This window comes from Oncorhynchus tshawytscha, linkage group LG16 (assembly GCF_018296145.1).
Source record: "Oncorhynchus tshawytscha isolate Ot180627B linkage group LG16, Otsh_v2.0, whole genome shotgun sequence".
Lineage (NCBI taxonomy): Eukaryota > Metazoa > Chordata > Actinopteri > Salmoniformes > Salmonidae > Oncorhynchus > Oncorhynchus tshawytscha.
This window is the reverse complement of record NC_056444.1, coordinates 49,681,562-49,703,626: the sequence shown is the minus strand read 5'-3', so window position 1 is coordinate 49,703,626 and position 22,065 is coordinate 49,681,562. Positions and strand designations below refer to the sequence as shown.

The window sequence follows — 22,065 nt, the reverse complement described above, 5'->3', positions numbered from 1 at the left end:
AGATTTTGTGTTCGAGTGTGTGGCATGCCTGTGTCCACACAGTCTTTCATGCATGCCCTATTTAGTTGATATAAAGATTGTATGTAATACCTTATTCACTTGCTAACACAGCTGTATTCTACAGGACCAAGGTTTCACAAAGCCCCTGCATAACTGAAAATTGGACCCTCCCTCTATAACTTGTTGATAATCCTTCCACCTTCAGACAGATTTAATCTCGTTCAACTATAAATGCTTGCTTGAAAAACTAAATCATTCTTACGGAGATGGGGCTGTAAGATTCTGACATGCATGGATTTGTCACCATCTAGTGGTGGAAAGTGGCAGACTAGAGCAATAATTCCCAAACTTTCAGTCGCTGTACCACCAACTGAAATATCACATTTACATAAGTATTCAGACCCTTTACTCAGTACTTTGTTGAAGCACCTTCAGCAGCAATTAAAGCCTTGAGTCCTCTTGGGTATGATGCTACAAGCTTGGAACACCTGTATTTCGGTAATTGCATTCTCTGCAATTACTCTCAAGTCTGTCAGGTTAGATGGGGAGCCACTCTGCACTCTGCATTCAGGCCCAAGAGTTCGATCTGGTTTCTCATAGTCAGAATCCTTTAGGTGACTTTTGGCAAACTCCCAGCGGGCTGTCATGTGCCTTTCACTGAGGTGTTGCTTCCGTCTGGTCACTGCCATAAAGGCCTGATTGGTGGAGTGCTGCAGAGATGGTTGTCCTTCTGGAAGGTTCTCCACAGAGGAACTCAGGAGCTCTGTCAGAGTAACCATCGGGATCTTGGCCACCTCCCTGACCAAGGCCCTTCTCCCCCAATTGCTCAGTTTGGCTGGGCGGCCAGCTCTAGGAAGAGTCTTGTTGGTTCCAAACTTCTTCCATTTAAGAATGATGGAGGCCACTGTGTTCTTGGATCGTCAATGCTGGAGACATTTGGTACCCTTCCCCAGATCTGTGCCTTGACACAATCCTGTCTTAGAGCTCTATCGACAATCCTTTCGACCCCATGGCTTGTTTTTTTTGCTTTGACATGTACAGTCAACTGTTGGACCTTATATAGACAGGTGTGTGCTTTTCCAAATTGTCCAATCAATTGCATTTTCCACAGGTGGACTCCAAGTTATAGAAACATCAATGATGGTCAATGGAAACAGGATGCACCTGAGCTCAATTTTGAGTTTCATAGCAAAGGGTCTGAATACTTATGTAACTAAGGTATATGTTATTTTTTATAATTTAGCAAAAATGTCTAAAAACCTGTTTTCGCTTTGCCATTATGGGGTATTGTGTGTAGATGGATTGAATACATGTTTTCCTCATCAATTTTAGAATAAGGCTGTAACTTAACATGTGGAAATAGTATTCAGACAACTTCACTATCTGAATGCATAGTATATCATATATCAAACAAAGTATGGAGGTCTCTGTTCAATACCCACACTACGAGACAGGATAAGCTATTCTGATATGGTTGTCACAGAGCATCACAGACCATGAACCCAGCCCTCACCTAGTCACCAGGAATAGCAAGCTATGTCAACCATTCAGGACATAGATAAAAACAAAGTATACACAGAGTATACAAAACATTGCCTTTTTCCATGACATAGACTAACCCAGGTGAAAGCTATGATCCCTTATTGAGGTCACTTGTTTAATCCACTCAATATTAGGAAGGTGTTCATAATGTTCGGTATACTCAGTGTAGTTCATGGGTCAACCACCCTGTAAATCTTGCTCAATATCATTGAGAAGACTTGTCCATCATGCTACATAGGACACCTACCTTCTGCACGCAGTTGTGTCAATGTCAGTGTTCTCATGTTCAGGAGCATGGCACCGAACGGTGGTCATATGGGGCGGCAGGTTAGCCTAGTGGTTAGCGCGTTGGACTAGCAACTGAAAGGTTGCAAGTTCAAATCCCCAAGGTACAACTGTCATTTTGCCCATGAACAGGCAGTTACCCCACTGTTCCTAGGCCATCATTGAAAATAAGAATTTGTTCTTAACAGACTTGCCTAGTTAAATAAAAGGGACCTTCATGTTGGGCAGAAACTATCTAACCAGCAGCACTCCTGCCTCTTTCCTCTACACTTCCTTTGACCTTGAACTAATGACTAACTCGTCAATAGATGCAATTGAAACATATGTCCCCTCATCTACATAAAATTACTGCAGTTAATTAGCTTGTAATTCCCTAAGCTACACTCCTGACGAGAAATACATTCATCAACCATTGTCATGGTGTAGGTCAACATCACAATGTTTAGGCAAATACCCAAAGACCCATGTTAATATTTTTCATAAACTAACTGTGCAAAGAAGCTTTGTGGTGAATGCCTGTGTCTGGGTTAAACTGGGAATGACCGTTCTATCGCCTTGGATGGGAAACAAAGACAGAATTGAATAGAGTCGTGTTGCATGTGATAGATGCAGTATAATGTTCTCTTAGAAAAGCAGTGAAGTAACAGCGAGGAGTTAAAAGAGCTGTCTAAGTAAATACAGTGGACATAACGAGACATGGCTAACGATGGATGAATGAAATGTCACGGGTGTATCTGGTGTAGGTTTGTCCTTGTGGTTGTGTGTAAGGACGGGCCTGTGGCTGTCTGCACCAAAAACCTTTATTTCGCAGAGCTCCTCTTCTGAAAGTAGAGACCCATTTTTGATGTACACAGTAAATGAAAACTAGGGCACTGAAGTGAAAGTGTAATACTGTACAGTCCGTCTGTTGTGCAACACTAGGAAGGACCCCAAAACAATACAATTGTTTGTTATCTTTAGCAAAAGAAAAATAATGTAGAAACAAGCAATGTTTTGCATTTGGATATTTGTCATGACCTTTTACCTTAAGCTATAAAAAGAAAAAAAAAGGTAAATAAACTCCCCCTTCATGTTGTTCGCTAATGAAACAAAACCTGAACAAAACCTAAACGAAAAGAATTTAAGTTACAGCAATAGGCACACTACAAAATGTGTCAAGGTTCTTTGATACTAATAAAATACTTTTTTAAATCCATAGACATTTCATATATTTATATATTTTTTGGTATATGGATCCAAAAATAGACATTTAAATCATAAAGGGGAGATAGGGGAGGGAAATTAAAAATCCAAAGCTACGAATGGTTGTTCCCCTTCCCTGAGAGAGAGGGGGGCAACTGGCCAATCCATACAGCGCAGTATAACACCCACTTTAGCTCGTTATACACGTACAGTCGTGATCAAGGCACAGGGATCTTCTTAGTCATTTTTCAATAAAGTTGTACAAAATAATACATTTTACAGTCTGTACAAGAATAATAGTTCAGCAGTAAATTAAAGAGATACAAAGAGCCTGGGAAGGAGGGGTAGGGTAGGAGGGCAAGAGGGAGGGCTAGGGCAGGAGTGAGGGCAAGAGTAGGAGAGAGGGAGGGGTAGGGTAGGAGAGAGGGAGGGGTAGGGTAGGAGAGAGGGGTAGGGTAGGAGAGAGGGGTAGGGTAGGAGAAAGGGGGGATAAGGGAAATGGAGGAAACCAAGGAGAGGGGGGTGACGGGAGAGTGACCATATGAGTAAAGATTAGTGTCCCATTTATCGTTATCTTCCTCTTTTTTTAATTTCAGGATATTTTTTCTTTAAAAACATAACAAAGAGCATTGCCAGTAAAGTAACAGTGCATGGTATGTGGTGAAGTTAAGAGAAAGGATAGGGAGGAGTGAAAGAGGCGAGAGAGAGAGTGTGTGTAAGAGCGCACAGGGCATAATGGCACAATAGTCTACACAGACAAAACAAACCGTGGAGACAGAAACGGGGCTGATCAGACTTCTCTTAACTTATATGGTACTGTACTGTATATGAGCTTTGCACTCCGTTGAGTTCTGTGAACGTTGGCCTTTCTCCTTCCGCTGCTGTACCAACAAGGCAAAGTCATGTGACAATCCTGTGGGTGTCATGGTGTCCAAGCTCCACCAAATTCACATAAATATTCCCTTCCCCCAAACCCCGCTCACCATGATGCTTCTCTGGTTCATTGTCCGTCATTGAAATTGCTCCTGGTAGGTATCTTGGCTGTGATTAATTGAAAACACTGAGCCACTCAATCTGTGGCTGCAGCCAGCAAGCAGCTAAGACTCAGGACTTGCTCAGTTCAGGACCAGTGACCATGCAGTCGAGTAAAAGCGTGTGGGGTTATTTTTCTGTATGCAAGCAGTTATGGGTAAACTGAGATTAAGTGTGCCTAAGTGTGTGTCTGTGTCAAAATATGAACGGAGGTTGTGAAAGAAAGACAGACCGGTGCCATGTCAGTGTGCGTACTCGCGCCTGTGTGTGTGTGTGTGTGTGTGTGTGTGTGTGTGGTGAAATGGGTTCAAGTCTTGAGCACAGTGCTAAAATGCTGTGGAGTTCAGCTGATCTGGCTTGGATGTATTCTGTGTTTTGCAGTATTTCAATAGCAATTTCCATGTTGCGCTGTAGCTCTCATGTCTAGTTTGACTTCAGGAGTCCCCAAGAGCACACAGAGTCAGGGCGACAGGGGTGGGTTCCAGGGAGGGGGGGTCAGGGAGGGACCGGAGGTCGGGGTTCTGAGTCTGTGTTGCAGTCCCCTCCCATCACAAGAGCTCGTACTGCCGAAGGTGCATCCGCTGAATGATGTCCCGACAGTCGTTGAAGACCCGGCGGATGTTTTCCGTGTCGACGGCGCAGGTAAAATGGGGGTAACAATAGTGCCTGCCGTCTCCGCTGGCTGTGCTGATCCTCTGAAGAAGAAAAAAATAATCACAGTGAAGCACAATGAGACAAAATGTGCACTATCACCATTCAGGACATCATCCCCTTCACTCAATAACAAATCTTAACACTTACTGCACGTTAGCCTTCCTGCTAACTTATTCAATATGAGAAAGAGAAAGTCATCTCATTTGTCATCTTTTGTTGCGATTAGATGCTATTTTGTAATCAATACCATAAGATTCCACGTAACATTAGCAGGGGAGACGTCGGAATGTCTGCACTTACCAGGAACTCATCTCGTATGAAGTACTTTGCCCTTGTGACACGCGGATCCTCCCCTGCTTCCGGTGTTGCTATAGAAGCGTGAGAGACTGAATGATGAGTGTTATGATTGGATTCTGGTACACCATCACACATTGTCAGTGCCACAGTTCGCTATGGCGATTACTTATCAGCCACAGGAAAGAACATTCAGGAGCCACCTACTGTGGCTAAAATCAGAAGCAGTCTGTGTGTGTGTGGGTGTGTGTCTCACCATCATCCGGTGTGGTGTAGCGTGCAAACTCTGGGAAATACTCTTCGATTTTTGATTTCCCAGCCAACACCTTCTCCGCTAGCAGGTCCTGTTTGTTGAGGAATAGGATGACAGAAATGGTCCGCAGCCACCTAAAGAGACAAAACACACAAGAGATGCTGGGTAAATACACTGGCAGAAAGCAGTCAGTGGTCCATTAGAGCGAGCAAATTAGATTAATGAGAGCATTTTAATAGAACAGAGGAATAGAATGAATCTTCATTGTTCGTGGATAGTGGGTGTCACGGGTTGTGCACGTTTCTCTGTGTGTGTCAGTGGAGGCTCCTCAGAGGAGGAAGGGGAGGACCATCCTACTCAGCAAATTTCGTAAGTAAGAAGGGAAACGTAAAAAATAAAAACATTTTTAGATAAAACTATACTAAATATTATCACATCACCAAATAACTGATTAAAACACCGTTTTGCAATGAATGTCTACATTATCCTCAACAGCACCCTCTAGGGTAGCACCATCGTGTAGCTGGAGGACAGCTATTTTCTGTCCTCCTCTGGGTACATTAACTTCAATACAAAACCTAGGAGGTTCATGGTTCTCACCCCTTCCATAGACTTAAACAGTAATTATGACAACTTCGGGGGACGTACTTCAACCTATCAGAGCTCTATCAGCTGCAGTATGAACTGACATGCTGTCCACCCAATCAAAGGATCAGAAAATGAATCTACTACTGAAAGCATAAGCTGCAGCTAGCTAAGACTGCAGTGCATAAAGTGCGGTGAGTCTTTGACTCAGACAATTGTACAGTTTTGAACAAATTAATTTGTCAAATTAAGGAGAAGCAGCAGAGAGAGCTAGCTAGCTATATTGCTTTGTATGTTCTTTTCTTCTTAGTTTACCTTTCTTTTAGTTAGAAAATGCATCTAATTTGGCCTACTCAGCAACCTGACTCAGAGAGGAATGCTACAGTGGGGAGAACAAGTATTTGATAACCTGCAAAATTGGCAGTGTTTCCTACTTACAAAGCATGCAGAGGTCTAATTTTTATCATAGGCACACTTCAACTGTGAGAGACGGAATCTAAAACAAAAATTCAGAAAATCACATTGTATGATTTAAGTAATTAATTTGCATTTTATTGCATGACATAAGTATTTGATCACCTATCAACCAGTAAGAATTCCAGCTCTCACAGACCTGTTAGTTTTTCTTTAAGAAGCCCTCCTGTTCTCCACTCATTACCTGTATTAACTGCACCTGTTTGAACTTGTTACCTGTATAAAAGACACCTGTCCACACACTCAATCAAACAGACTCCAACCTCTCCACAATGGCCAAGACAAGAGAGCTGTGTAAGGACATCAGGGGTAAAATTGTAGACATGCACAAGGCTGGGATGGGCTACAGGACAATAGGCAAGCAGCTTGGTGAGAAGACAACTGTTGGCGCAATTATTAGAAAATGGAAGAAGTTCAAGATGACGGTCAATCACCCTCAGTCTGGGGCTCCATGCAAGATCTCACCTCGTGGGGCATCAATGATCATAAGGAAGGTGAGGGATCAGCCCAGAACTACACGGCAGGACCTGGTCAATGACCTGAAGAGAGCTGGGACCACAGTCTCAAAGAAAACCCTTAGTAACACACTACGCCATCCTGCAGCGCACACAAGGTCCCCATGCTCAAGCCAGCGCATGTCCGGGCCCGTCTTAAGTTTGCCAATGACCATCTGTATGATCCAGAGGAGGAATGGGAGAAGGTCATGTGGTCGGATGAGACAAAAAAATAGCTTTTTGGTCTAAACTCCACTCGCCGTGTTTGGAGGAAGAAGAAGGATGAGTACAACCCCAAGAACACCATCCCAACCGTGAAGCATGGAGGTGGAAACATCAATCTTTGGGGATGCTTCTCTGCAAAGGGGACAGGACGACTGCACCGTATTGAGGGGAGGATGGACGGGGCCATGCATCGCGAGATCTTGGCCAACAACCTCCTTCCCTCAGTAAGAGCATTGAAGATGGGTCGTGGTTGGGTCTTCCAGCATGACAATGACCCGAAACACACAGCCAGGGCAACTAAGGAGTGGCTCCGTAAGAAGCATCTCAAGGTCCTGGAGTGGCCTAGCTAGTCTCCAGACCTGAACCCAATAGAAAATCTTTGGAGGGAGCCCAGCGACAGCCCCAAAAACCTGAAGGATCTGGAGAAGGTCTGTATGGAGGTGTGGGCCAAAATCCCTGCTGCAGTGTGTGCAAACCTGGTCAAGAACTACAGGAAACGTATGATCTCTGTAATTGCAAACAAAGGTTTCTGTACCAAATATCAAGTTCTGCTTTTCTGATGTATCAAATACTTATGTCATGCAATAAAATGCAAATTAATTACTTAAAAATCATACAATGTGATTTTCTGGATTTTTGTTTTAGATTCCGTCTCTCACAGTTGAAGTGTGCCTATGACAAAAAATTACAGACCTCTACATGCTTTGTAAGTAGGAAAACCTGCAAAATCGGCAGTGTATCAAATACTTGTTCTCCCCACTGTATTTATGTTAGCTAGCTGGCTATGACTATCCAACACTGTGTGATAGTATACTCAATCCAATCCATGTGTACAAACGCCTTAGTTCTAGTTTGTCGACTATAACATTAATACAGTGGAGAACTGTGACTATAAGACCTAGGCCTTCAGAGGAACCAAAAATCTTCCAATACGTTGCATCAAACTCCAAAATATCATTACCTTTCAAACCTATTTCAGTTTATCTTAAAAGAGGATGCTAACAAATTAGCAACAACATTGTCTCACTACTACAACACAAGCTAGCTAACGTTACTAGTGTAAAAGGCACTGCATGGTCAATCCGATATCTGAAGTGGCATTTACTGCGATCTTGCAGCCTCCACAGACGTCAGGGCTTTGTGTTTATACAGAACGTACCGCCCCCACCTACCGTCAACCAATCATGTCAATGTGGAGCACTCCTCATTGTTACAAAATGTGTGCGATGGCGATGCGTTATGGAGCTTGATTTTGCCTCTACGTGCCTCCGGAGGCTCTGCAATTGCATCACACCCTCCATACGAAGCCTCCGACCACATTTTCAGATCAAGCATAAATTGGCTTTTATAGCGTGGGAAACTACTGCTTGCGCCACTGATTACTTTCTCTTGTGCTCTTAGTAGTGACATGAAAGATGTTGTAACTAAAACAAGATGGGAACGACAGGCTGTGGTCTAATTGGAACAAAATGAGTCAAAATGGCCAAACCGAGCCAAGCAGGAGCTAGCGAGATCATATTGGCGTGTTCTAGTATGCATTTTCATATTTCCGTTAAGGGAACGCCTATTCTGTGACGTGCACATGTGCAATAACTCAATTCACATTTGCACTCCAAAACACTTTTTTTTTTTTTTACTTTTGCAATCTGTTCATAACAGATTCTAGTTTGGGAACAGAAAACTGTATTGAGATTTTTTTTAAACGTCTTGATATAGGGGGTGCTCTTAATTTATGGATAAAAAAACGTTCCCGTTTTAAACAAGATATTTTGTCACGAAAAGATGCTCGACTATGCATATAATTGACAGCTTTGGAAAGAAAACACTGACGTTTCCAAATCTGCAAAGATATTATCTGTGAGTGCCACAGAACTGATGCTACAGGCGAAACCAAGATGAAATTTCAAACAGGAAATGCCACAGATTTTGAATGCGCTTTGTTCCAATGTCTCCTTATATGGCTGTGAATGCACAAGGAATGAGCCTACACTTTCTGTCGTTTCCCCAAGGTGTTTGCAGCATTGTGACGTATTTGTAGGCATATCATTGGAAGATTGACCATAAGAGACTACATTTACCAGGTGCTCCGGTTGGTGTCCTCTGTTGCAATTATTGCGTAATCTCCAGCTGGGTGTATTTTACCATTTGCTTCAGAGGAGAAACCAAACTGCCACGAATGACTTATCATCGAATAGATATGTGAAAAACACCTTGAGGATTGATTCTAAACAACGTTTGCCATGTTTCTGTCGATATTATGGAGTTAATTTGGAAAAAAGTTTGGCGTTGTAATGACTGAATTTCCATTTTTCTTTCTTAGCCAAACGTGATGAACAAAACGGAGCGATTTCTCCTACACAAATAATCTTTTTGGAAAAACTGAACATTTGCTATCTAACTGAGAGTCTCCTCATTGAAAACATCCATAGTTCTTTAAAAGGTAAATTATTTTATTTGAATGCTTTTCTTGTTTTTGTGAAAATGTTGCCTGCTGAATTCTAGGCTTAATGCTATGCTAGCTATCAATACTCTTACACAAATGCTTGTGTAGCCATGGTTGAAAAGCATATTTTGAAAATCTGAGATGAGTGTTGTTAACAAAAGGCTAAGCTTGTGAGCCAATATTTATTTCATTTAATTTGCGATTTTCATGAATAGTTATTGTTGCGTTATGGTAATGAGCTTGAGGCTATAATTACGCTCCCGGATACGGGATTGCTCGAAGCAACAGGTTAATTAAATCGATGACAATGTCCAGAATGTTGGCCAAAATCCATCTCGTTCCATCTTCTCCCACTGCCAGCCATTGGGCTTCCTCTCACTACCATATTTGGTAGTATCACCATATTTGGTAGTGAGTGGAAACGCCAAACGGATGCCGGTGAAATATCTGTTTATTTGTTCTCTTTTTACGGGCCCACCCATTGCAAGTCAAAATATGATTGTTTAATTGTCACTCCAAAATTCTGCTCTAATACAGTTGTATGGCAGAGGCCTTCTGTCCTAGCCAATGGCTGGCTGAACAAGCTAGATTTCTCTACCTAAAGACTACCAAAGAAAATCCTGATTCTGAACCTGATCCTTTTTTAAATTTATTTATTATTTTAAAAAAGGTAACCTTTATTTAACTAGGCAAGTCAGTTAAGAACAAATTGTTATTTACAATAACGGCCTACCCCGGCCAAACCCGGACCAATTGTATGCCACCCTATGGGACTCCCAATCACAGCCAGATGTGATACAGACTGGATTCGAACCAAGGACTGTAGTGATGCCTCTTGCACCGAGATGCAGTGCCTTAGGACCGCTGCGCCACTCTTCACTACTAACCCTTCTCTTTCCAATACAAACTGAAGAGATGAAATCAGAAAATCATTCAAATGATTGTAAAGCTGAAATAGAAAAACATGAAGTCCACAAGCGAAGGGTAAAGGTGAGAGGAGAGCGTGTAGATGCGAGAACAACAGACAAGTTCCCTACTTTTCGGCTCTTCCACAACCAAAACGTGCTTACGCTCACTAACAGTCAATTACTGGCATTCTTTTGCATGACAATAACCCGGCTTTCAAAATCTCATGACCGCCACAGTCCTAGGAGGGACCTACCTGAATTTGTCCAACAGAAGCTCTTGTTTAAGTGGACTAATGATTAACCCCAAAATTAGTCAGATGCAGGCAACGGTATGCGAGGCGTTACTGAATGTGTCACTCACTGTCTGACCACCCTGATTACTCCGATTTGTCTCTCAACCTGTACACCTACGTTATAAACTTTCATTTTGTAGGCTAGGTTGTAGCAACCTCTTGATGGGTATAGGGGAAAATCATGTAGTAGCCTAAACCTGAGCTGGGTGAATGGAATATGAATGACAGTCATCCAATATGCTTTAATAGAAAAAAAAAGAAGCACTCCGAAAGGCACCGACCGCCACTGGTGTGTGCGTGCATTTGTGCGTCACCTGTTGTTCCAAATGTTCTTGAATAGATTGAGAGCCTCCTGTAAACGGTTGGTCTGATTGTCCTCCCGGATCACCATGTTGTAGCTGCTACTGGCCACCACGAAAATAATGGCTGTTACATCTAGTGGGGAAGACAGAGGGAGGAAGGGCACAGGCAAACTGGTTTTGTAAACGGCAATCAATGACACAGTCAAAAGGCACTTCAGGTTTAAGCCTAAGATCGAAACACACAGTCATAGCAGAAAAGCGATGGTAGGAAAATACGGGAAACCTTTAGAGGAACGAGAATACAGACTAAGACCCTTCTAGACTAAAAATGATCTATAAAATGAGATCCGAATTGTGAGTTACTGTCTATTGGGTTGGCCAGATCAAATGGAAAAACAAATGTTACCATTAAAGCACTGGATCCATTTCCGACGTTCATCCCTTTGCCCACCAACATCAAACATGCTGTTGAAGAAATGGCAAAGTGAGACAAATGCCACACACTACCACCTTGTGGCGTAGTGATGAATCACAAGTTCGCTGCACTGTATGGACTCGTAAACATCTGCAGGGCCGGGTTGGAGACTTCTCTTTGAGTATTGTACTAATAACTGAATGCGACGATAACCCTGGGTTATACTCACTGGAAATTGACTTTGTCCACCTGAAATCTGGTTTCAAAGATCCCAGAGGTGAGCACTCGGCATCTCAGTAGGTCCTGAGAGATGACAAAAGAAAGACTGGAGTCATTCATCTGCTTTATATTTATCAATATCAATCAATATTCTGAAAAGTTGGAGTACAGTAGGCATCTCTCTCCAATTGAGGTCTCTGGCCAAAAGTAGTGCACTATACAGGGAATATGGTGTACTTATAATGGCGCCGTAGGGGATGGCTGTCATTTCTACAGGCTCCTAACCAACTGTGCTATTTTTTTTATTTTTTCGCATTGTTTTTAACTTATTTTGTATATAATGTTGCTGCTACCATCTCTTATGACAGAAAATAGATTCTGGACAGAACAGCGATTACTCACCTCAAAACGGGACGAAATTGTGTTATTTAATGAGTCATACGTTAAGGACATACTGCTTTCCCGATACCAGGCCAAAATTCCCATCATTCCCATGAAGAAAAGACGGAAATACAGGGGTCGGGGTGACTTGTGAGAATTCGTCGGCGAGTGGGTAAACTGCCACTACCATGCGTACTATTGGCCAATGTGCAATCATTGGGGGGGGAAAAAAACTGGGTGATCTATGATCAAGACTATCCTATCAACGAGACATTAACTAATATCTTATGTTTCACTGAGTCGTGGCTGAACGATGATACGGATAATATAGAGGTGTCTGGGACGGGGGTGTGTGTCTATTTGTCAATAACTGCCGGTGCGCGATGTCTAATATCAAAGAAGTCTCAAGGTATTGCTCACCGGAGTACCGCATGATAAGCTGTTGTTCACACAATCTACCAAGAGAGTTCTCATCTATATTACTCGTAGCCGTCCATTTACCACAACAAACCGATGCTGGCATGACGACCGCACTCAACGAGCTGACAAGAAAATGCTCATCCAGAAGTGGCACTCCTAGTGGCCGGGGACTTTAATGCAGGCAAACTTAAACCCGTTTAACCTCATTTCTACCCATTTCTACCATGTGACACCAGAGAGAAAGAGAAAAAAAAAAGACTTAAAAATTCCCTCTAAACCACAGTTACTCCACACAGAGACACATACAATGCTCTCACTCCCTCTTCATTTGGCAAATCTGACCATAATTCTATCCTCCTGATTCCTGGAAGAAGTACTAGTGACTCGCTCAATACGGAAGTGGTCAGATGACACGGATGCTACGCTACAGGACTGTTTTGCTAGCACAGACTGGACTATGTTCCAGGGTTCATCTAATGGCATTGAGGAGTCACTTGCTTCATCAATAATTGCATCGACGACATCGTCCCCACAGTGACCGTACATACATATTCCAACCAGAAGCCATGAATTACAGGCAACATCTGCCGGACACTAATCCGGACGCTTATAAGAAATCTCGCTATAGCCTCAGATGAACCAGCAAAGCGTCAATACAGGACACATTTTTTATCCTACTACACCGGCTATGACGCTCGTTGGATGTGGCAGGGTCTGCAAACACAGCTGCGAGCTATCCACTGACGCGAGCCTACCAGACCAGTCAAATGGCTTTTCTGCTCACTTCTAGGCAAGCACCACTGAAGCATGCATGAGAGCACCAGCTGTTCCGGACGACTGTGTGATCACACTCTCTGTAGCCGATATGAGCAAGACCTTTAAACAGGTCAACATTCACAAGGCCACAGGGCCAAACGGATTACCAGGACGTGTACTCAAAGCATGCGCGGACCAATTGGCAAGTGTCTTCACTGACATTTTCAACCTCTCCCTGACCGAGTCTGTAATACTGGCAGACTACCATAGTCCCTGTGCCCAAGAAAGTGAAGGTAACCTGCCTAAATGACTACCGGCCCATAGCACTTACGTCAGTAGACATGGAGTGCTTTGAAAGGCTGGTCATGGCTCACATTAACACCATCCTCCCGGAAAACCTAGACGCCAATTCACATACCGCCCCAACAGATCTCAAATCACACTCCACACTGCCCTTTCCCACCTGGACAAAAGGAACACCTATGTGAGAATGCTGTTCATTGACTACAGCTCAACGTTTAACCTCTTGAACCTCTGGGGGCAGCATTTCATTTTTGGATGAAAAACGTTCCCGTTTTAAACAAGATATTTTGTCACGAAAAGATGCTCGACTATGCATATAATTGACAGCTTTGGAAAGAAAACACTGACGTTTCCAAAACTGCAAAGATATTGTCTGTGAGTGCCACAGAACTAATGCTACAGGCGAAACCAAGATGAAATTTCATACAGGAAGTGAGCCAGATTTTGAATGCGCTGTGTTCCAATGTCTCCTTATATAGCTGTGAATGCGCAAGGAATGAGCCTACACTTTCTGTCGTTTCCCCAAGGTGTCTGCAGCATTGTGACGTATTTGTAGGCATATCATTGGAAAACTGACCATAAGAGACTACATTTACCAGGTGTCCGCTCGGTGTCCTCCGTTGAAACTATTGCGTAATCTCCAGGTGCGTGCATTTTTCCATTTTGTTCAGAGGAGAAACTAAACTGCCACGAGTGATTTATCATCGAATAGATATGTGAAAAACACCTTGAGGATTGATTCTAAACAACGTTTGCCATGTTTCTGTCGATATTATGGAGTTAATTTGGAAAAAAGTTTGCCGTTGTAATGATGGTTTTTTTCTTAGCCAAACGTGATGAACAAAACGGAGCGATTTCTCCTACACAAATAATATTTTTGGAAAAACTGAACATTTGCAATCTAACTGAGAGTCTCCTCATTGAAAACATCCAAAGTTCTTCAAAGGTAAATGATTTTATTTTAATGCTTTTCTTGTTTTTGTGAAAATGTTGCCTGCTGAATGCTAGGCTTAATGCTATGCTAGCTATCAATACTCTTACACAAATGCTTGTGTAGCTATGGTTGAAAATCATTTTTTGAAAATCTGAGATGACAGTGTTGTTAACAAAAGGCTAAGCTTGTGAGCCAATATATTTATTTCATTTCATTTGTGATTTTCATGAATAGTTAACGTTGCGTTATGGTAATGAGCTTAAGGCTATAATTACGCTCCCGGATACGGGATTGCTCGTCGCAACAGGTTAACACCATAGTGCCCACAAAGCTCATCATTAAGCGAAGGACCCTGGGACTAAACACCTCCCTCTGCAACTGGATCCTGGACTTCCTGACGGGCCACCCCCAGTTGGTAAGGGAAGTCTGCCCTGCTGATCCTCAAAACTGGGGCCCTTCAGAGGTGGGTGCTTAGTTAGCCTGAAGCTAGCCCGGCCAGGGCTCCTGTGCTACCACCGAAGCCCACTCCTGGGCTACAATATCCGGACCCCTTCTACTGCCGGTACGGGGCAATGAACCCCGCCGATCCTCTACGACTGGAATACCGACATAATCTGCCCGAGGATTCCAACAGGCCCCTCAGGCGCTGCTAACTGTCAGAATCGCTGTGGTCCCAGTCAGCCCAACCACTCACTGGACCCATATGTTATGCCGCGGTCATCCCCCTCTTCAAAGGGGGTGACACTCTAGACCCAAACTGCTACAGACCTATATCTATCGTACCCTGTCTTTCTAAGGTCTTCGAAAGCCAAGTTAACAGATTACTGACCATTAAGAATCCCACCGTACCTTCTCCGCTATGCAATCTGGTTTCAGAGCTGATCATGAGTGCACCTCAGTCACGCTCAAGGTCCTGAACGACATCATAACCGCCATCGATAAGAGACATTACTGTGCAGCCGTATTCATCGACCTGGCCAAGGCTTTCGACTCTGTCAATCCCCACATTCTTATTGGCAGACTCGACAGCCTTGGTTTCTCAAATGATTGCCCTGCCTGGTTTACCAACTACTTCTCAGATAGATTTCAGTGTGTCAAATCAGAAGGCCTGTTGTCCAGACCTATGGCAGTCTCTATGGGGGTGCCACAGGGTTCAATCCTCGTGCCGACTCTTCTCTGTATACATCAATGATGTTGCTCTTGCTGCTGGTGACTCTCTGGTACACCTCTATGCAGACGACACCATTCTGTATACTTCTGGCCCCTCTTTGGACACTGTGTTAACTAACCTCCAGACGAGCTTCAATGCCATACAACTCTCCTTCCGTGGCCTCCAACTGCTCTTAAAACGCAAGTAAAACTAAATGCATGCTATGCAACCGATCACTGCCCGCACCTGCTCGCCCGTCCAGCATTACTACTCTGGACGGCTCTGACTTAGAATACGTGGACAAGTACAAATACCTAGGTGTCTGGTTAGACTGTAAACTCTCCTTCCAGACTCACATTAAGCATCTCCAATCCAAAATTAAATCTAGAATTGGCTTCCTATATCGCAACAAAGCATCCTTCACTCATGCTGCCAAACATACCCTCATAAAACTGACCATCCTACCGATCCTCGACTTCGGTGATGTCATCTATAAAAATAGCCTCCAACACTCTACTCAACAAACTGGATGCAGTCTATCACAGTGCCATCCGTTGTCCCATACACTACCCACAGTTGGGACCTGTACACTCTTATTGGCTGACCCTCGCTTCATACTCGCCACCAAACCCACTGGCTACAGGTCATCTACAAGTCTCTGCTAGGTAAAGCCCTGCCTTATCTCAGCTCACTGGTCACCATAGCAGCACCCACTCGTAGCACGCACTCCAGCAGGTATATCTCACTGGTCACCTTCAAAGCCAATTCCTCCTTTGGTTGTCTTTCCTTACAGTTCTCTGCTGCCAATGACTGGAACGAACTGCAAACATCTCTGAAGCTGGAGACTCATATCTCCCTCACTAGCTTTAGGCACCAGCTGTCAGAGCAGCTCACAGATCACTGCACCTGTACATAGCCCATCTGTAAACAGCCCATCCTACCTACCTCATCCCATATTTATTTAATCTTGCTCCTTTCCACCCCAGTATCTCTACTTGCACATTTATCTTCTGCACATCTACCATTCCAGTGTTTAATTGCTATACTGTAATTACTTCACCACCACGGCCTATTTATTGCCTTAACTCCCATATCTTACCTCATTTGCACTCACTGTACATAGACTTTGTTTTCTTTTGTTCTACTGTATTATTGACTATGTTTTGTTTATTCCATGTGTAACTCTGTTGTTGTGTGTTGAATTGCTATGCTTTATCTTGGCCAGGTCGCAGTTGCAAATGAGAACTTCTCAACTAGCCTACCTGGTTAAAGAAAGGAGAAATTAAAAATAAAATAAAAAAAATTCCCCTTCTGTACTTCCTGTTCACCCACGACTGCGTGGCCAAGCACGACTAACACCATCATTAAGTTTGATGATGACACAGTGGTAGGCCTGATCACCATGACAACGATGAGAAATTCGATAGGGAGGTGGTCAGAGACCTGACAGTGTGGTACCAGGACAACAACCTCTCCCTCAATGTGAGCAAGAAAAATGAGTTGTTCATTGACTACAGGAAAAGGCGGGTCGAACAGGCCCCCGTTAACATCGACGGGGCTGTAGTGGAGTGGGTCAAGAGTTTTAAGTTCCTTGGTGTCCACCAACAAATTATTATGGTCCAAACACACCAAGACAGTCATGAGGAGGGCAGGACAACACCTTTTCCCCCTCAGGAGACTGAGAAGATTTGGCATGGGTCCCCAGATCAAAAAGTTCTACAGCTGCACCATCGAGAGCACCCTGACCGGTATGGCAACTGCTCGGCATCCGACCGTAAGGCGCTACAGAGGGTAGTGCATACGGCCCAGTACATCACTGGGGCCAAGCTTCCTGCCATCCAGGACCTATATACTAGACGGTGTCAGAGGAAGGCGAAAAAAAATTGTCAACGACTCGTCACCCAAGTCATACGGTTCTCTCTGCTACCGCATGGCATGCTGTACCGGAGTCCCAAGTCTAAGTCCAAAAGGCTTCTTAACAGCTTCTACCCCCAAGCCATAAGACTGCTGAACAATTAATCAAATGGCCACCCAGACTATTAACATTGACACCCCCTCCCTTTGTTTATACACTGCTGCTACTCGCTGTTTATTATCTATGCATAGTCACTTTACCCCTACCTACAAATTGCCTCATATAACCTGTACCCCTGCACATTGACTCGGTACCGGTACCCCCTGTATATAGCCTCGTTATTTTTTTTTTATTGTGTTACTTTTTTAAAAAACTTTTGTTTATTTAGTAAATATTTTCTTAACTATTTCTTGAACTGCATTGTTGGTTAAGGGCTTGTAAGTAAGCATTTCATGGTAAGGTCTACACCGATTGTATTCGGCACATTTGACAAATAAAGTTAGATTTGAGATGTATCCCAGGGTCTCTGGTAATGGCGGCATTGAGACCACGGAAACTCACCTGATCAGTGGGAGTGTAGTCACTCTGCTTCACAATATCAATCTTGTCTAGAAAGCTGAGAAGAAAGAAACAGATTCAGAAGGATGAACAGGACAAAATGGCAGAATTCCCATCAACAGTTAGCAAGGGCAGTGAGTGAGCCTTACGGGAAGCTTTTCTGTGTGGGGACAGGTAGAAACCACTGAGCTCAATAGCATTATATAGACCTGTGTTTCTCCAACTATCTTTGTGCTAGAGAGAGACTAACCTGCAGTAAAGCCATCACACCTTCCTCTTTGGAGGCCATTTTAGATAAAAACTAGGACTTGCAAAGTAAGAGTTGAGACAGCAATGCTGTATGTAAAATTAAAGTTGCTTGGGAACAGGTTTTTGATGTCCCAATACCTTGGCATCTGGTTTATTTTCTGATAAATAAAACAACTCAGCCATGAATCCATTCGTTTTAATTGAAGCTATTACATAAAACACTTGCTACAAAAAAAATGCTCAATATATGGGGCATTGAAAAGTTAGCCGTGTGCCACGAGGAAACAGAATCAATAGAGCATCTTTTCTGGTATTACTCATCGGTGGCTCGCTTTTGGACTCAGGTCCAGGAATGGTTGTTATGTTATAATATCAGGATTCAGATGGATTTGAAAACTGTACTGTTGGGGGATCTGAAAAACCGTGACCAGTCAATGGGAAATATCATTATTATACTCTTGGATAAAGTATTTATTTTAGGGCAATATCAGTATAAAATGTTAGAAATGGGGAGATTCAGGACCCTCGTAAGACATCACAGTAAAATGGAGGGATGTATTTGTAAAAGGAAATAGCAAAATGGCACTATACTGAGAAAGATGGGTTAGTCTGTGGACATCTGTGTTGGAGGTAGGATCACAGTGAATGGTGGATTTTGCCGCTGTGGGTGAAAATCCAGCACTTGCAGAAAGAGTAAATTAGGAATATATGTAGAATTATTTAACTACACGTACATTAAATATTGTTGTCCATTAGTTAACTTGAAAGCTGATTAAATCAGTGTCAGCTAACTGAGCAGCCAGTTATTAACATCCTAGGGACCAGTGTTGGTCCAGGTCAGGAACCAGGGGGGTGTAGAGAAACACTAGCATACATTTGTAGAGACACTTACAGATTATAGGAACGGCAATGGTTCCAGTCCTGTGATCATACTGACTTTGAAAGGAATGTCCCATTCCAATGCATACGTTAACTGATATTTCACTTGGGTTTAAACAGTCCCTAGAGTGGCTAACACAACTGAACGTCACAAACAGGGTGTGACAGACAAATGCTGGCCTGGTCTCACGAGCCTACTTAACACAGAGGAATGCCGAGCCTCTGGATAACCAGGAATGTGACATGGTGGGGTGGAATGGGGCAGGCCTAACTACAGGTGAGCCATGGCAGGAATGAGTCGGCACTCACTGGGAGAGACCTAGAACCTAGAGGGCTAGAACTAGGCGATATATCGAATTCACTTTAATGTATGTTTTTGCGCGACAATCCAAATGCCTGTATCGCAAGAATCGAGATTTTGTTCGTTTTTAGTGTTTAATAGTGCTTGTCCGCTTGTACTCATGTCATATTTTTTGGTCTTGTCCCCTTCGCTCCTCTGTGCACCTTCCCATTTACACCAGAGATCTTAATATGACGACATGCACGTCTCCACCCTAACAATGGGAGTCCGAAAGGCAGAGGCGACAAACTTATGTCCAAAATAAGCTCATAGAAAATAATTTGCCTTATTTAAGACTTTGTGCGAGAATGAAACCTCTCGCGTCGCCTCTTCCTCTATGGTTTACACACACACACCAAGTCCCTCCCTCCCTTCGCCTCTCACGCCATCAAGTTTAAGAGATCACTATTCCTCTCTGACGAGCGTTTTCCGGTTTCAACGGGCTATTTTTGCATTTCAGGTTTGGTCCAACAGAATCGGTTATATGGACACAAACACATTGAGACATTATTTTACCGTAATCGAGGATAAGTTAACTTTTCAAACTACACCCGTTTTATGTCTCAACTACTCAAATTGCGCACAGAGCAGACACTACTAAAACGAGAGTATCAATGAACATTGATTCTGGAAAATTAATGCTCAGTTTGTTGCGTGCGGCATTGGTGCACTGCTATAAGTATTTTAGCCAAATACTGGTATACTAGCTGTCTAGTCTGTTTTTATAAATATGCAATAAGCATAAAACACAATTATACAAGGAATTGACAACCCGTTCTCATTCTGAGAAATAAGGTAGGCCAATTGATTTCAACATCTGAACAAAGTGGACAGGCGTTCATAACGTTCATAACAATTGTGTGTTCATACTTCAACTCTTCAACCCTGTTCGCTAGCACATATATCCAAATTGGCTAAACTTGAAATATAAAGATTAGCTGGCTGATCACTAGCTCGGGGGCTTGAGAGATTGTCGATGAGACTGAATCATTACTAGTGAATGTGCATTATGCATGGTTCTAGTTAAATGTATAACAAAAAGGGCATTTTCATATACAGACTTGAAAGCCAGATCAGTGATTATTGCAAAAAAAAAAAACAGGTTAAACTATTTTGATAAACGAATTACATTAGTGGGTCTTGTAGTTGTGGGAGGCTTATAACTTCACTCTGAATTCAATAGATTATCGCTGACTGTTTGAAATGCAGTGTATTTGACCTTTAAAATTGTACAACAACGCTTATTTAGAGAAAACATTTTAAATCTAGATATGTATTGTGAATCACCCATAAATGTAAAAAATAAAATTTAAAAAAAATGATTTTTAGGCCATTTCACCTAGCTCTAACTAGGACAAACACAGAGAGATTGTGTGTGTGTGTGTACGTGCACATTTACCATTCTTTGTTATGGCAACAAAGATGGCCAGAGATAACTGTGCAGACTCCAGAAGATTAACGCTCTTTTCCTTTCCTGCTCGTTATAGAATAAATGTTGTAAAAGCTGTAAACTCTCCTTCCACAAAGGTTCACACTCACAAACTTGACCTGGCCCACCGGCCTGAACCCAAAAGACAAACAGAAAGTAGTGACATTACAGAGCAGATTCTAAAATAGCTCCCTGGCCTCCAGCACGGTTGCCATAGAGACAGAACCACAGGCTCTATAAATAGACTATCAGCTCAAAATCTTGTGTGACTAGAGTAGCCAGGGAGAGAAAGAAAAGGGAAGAGAACAAGGGGGGGGAGTGAGAGAGAGAAAGATGGACTGGGAGAGAGGAAGCAGGAGAGTGAGTGAAAGAAAGAGCAGGAGAGAGGAGAGAATGAGTGAAAGGTAGAGAGAGCAGGAGAGTGAGGTAGTGAGAGAGTGAATGGGAGAGAGGGAGGGGCCAAAACTGGACTGGACCATCTGAACCACCTGAAGGGGTTGTCCTAGACTGTTAAGTAACACAATCAAATACACAGCACTGTTTCTTCAAGCATTGGCACATATTTTTTTATACAATCAGCTCAAAATCAAACTCCACTAGGGATGCACTGATGACATTTTTGGCCGATACCGATATTTTCCTTGCCCAAAAAAAACAACGATATAAAAAAAATTGAGCGGCCTTTCAAGCATTCTAGTACAGTTAAATAGTTGAAACACGCAACAAAAATATATTTTTGGTCAGTTTGTGTGCATTTACGCATGTCCATATTACCAGTAAAACCTAATCAAAACCTATTTCTTTCACTTACTTGCTGTGCTGTTTCGTTGTTCAGTCGTTCCATTCCCAAAGAGGATTTCATCGTACATGTCGAGCAGTGAAGTTTCAGCTCTGTCTGTCCGTGGCCTCTTCTGTTGTGGGTCCTCTTCGTCGGTGCGCACTGTCATTGTGCCCGATTCCATCTTGTCCAGCTGTGTCTAACATTTCACGTAAACCCTGTTTCTTGTCTGCATCAAAGTAGCGGTCCTTGTACCTAGCATCAAGCATGGTGGTGACACAGTAAAGAGGCTCAGAGAGAATGCCACCGAATCACTTGTTCACAGCCTCTAGTACTTTTACAAGTTTTAACCCCACGGTCTGTTGGCGGTTTTGTTGAGCAGGTGTTTCAATGCCATGACAGAGGGTATCACGTCTGTTGCAGACGCAGTTGA

The 22,065-nt window shown here is 43.0% G+C and overlaps 1 protein-coding gene across 2 annotated transcripts in view; it reads right to left on the bottom strand.

Annotated features, from left to right (window-relative positions):
* Positions 1–2,609: 2,609 nt before the first annotated feature.
* Positions 2,610–22,065, bottom strand: part of LOC112215817 (guanine nucleotide-binding protein G(s) subunit alpha) — a 32,023-nt gene continuing 12,567 nt past the window's right edge. Inside the window, exons 6-12 of one of the 2 annotated variants that reach the window (XM_042299262.1) lie at positions 17,961–18,015; positions 11,611–11,684; positions 11,373–11,431; positions 10,979–11,099; positions 5,246–5,376; positions 4,996–5,081; positions 2,610–4,736 (exon numbers count right to left, since the gene is read on the bottom strand). In XM_042299262.1, coding sequence (XP_042155196.1) covers positions 4,590–4,736; positions 4,996–5,081; positions 5,246–5,376; positions 10,979–11,099; positions 11,373–11,431; positions 11,611–11,684; positions 17,961–18,015 — 673 coding nt within the window. In that variant the 3' untranslated portion in view covers positions 2,610–4,589. The remainder of the gene's footprint in view (positions 4,737–4,995; positions 5,082–5,245; positions 5,377–10,978; positions 11,100–11,372; positions 11,432–11,610; positions 11,685–17,960; positions 18,016–22,065) is intronic. The other variant, XM_024375233.2, reaches the window with a different exon arrangement.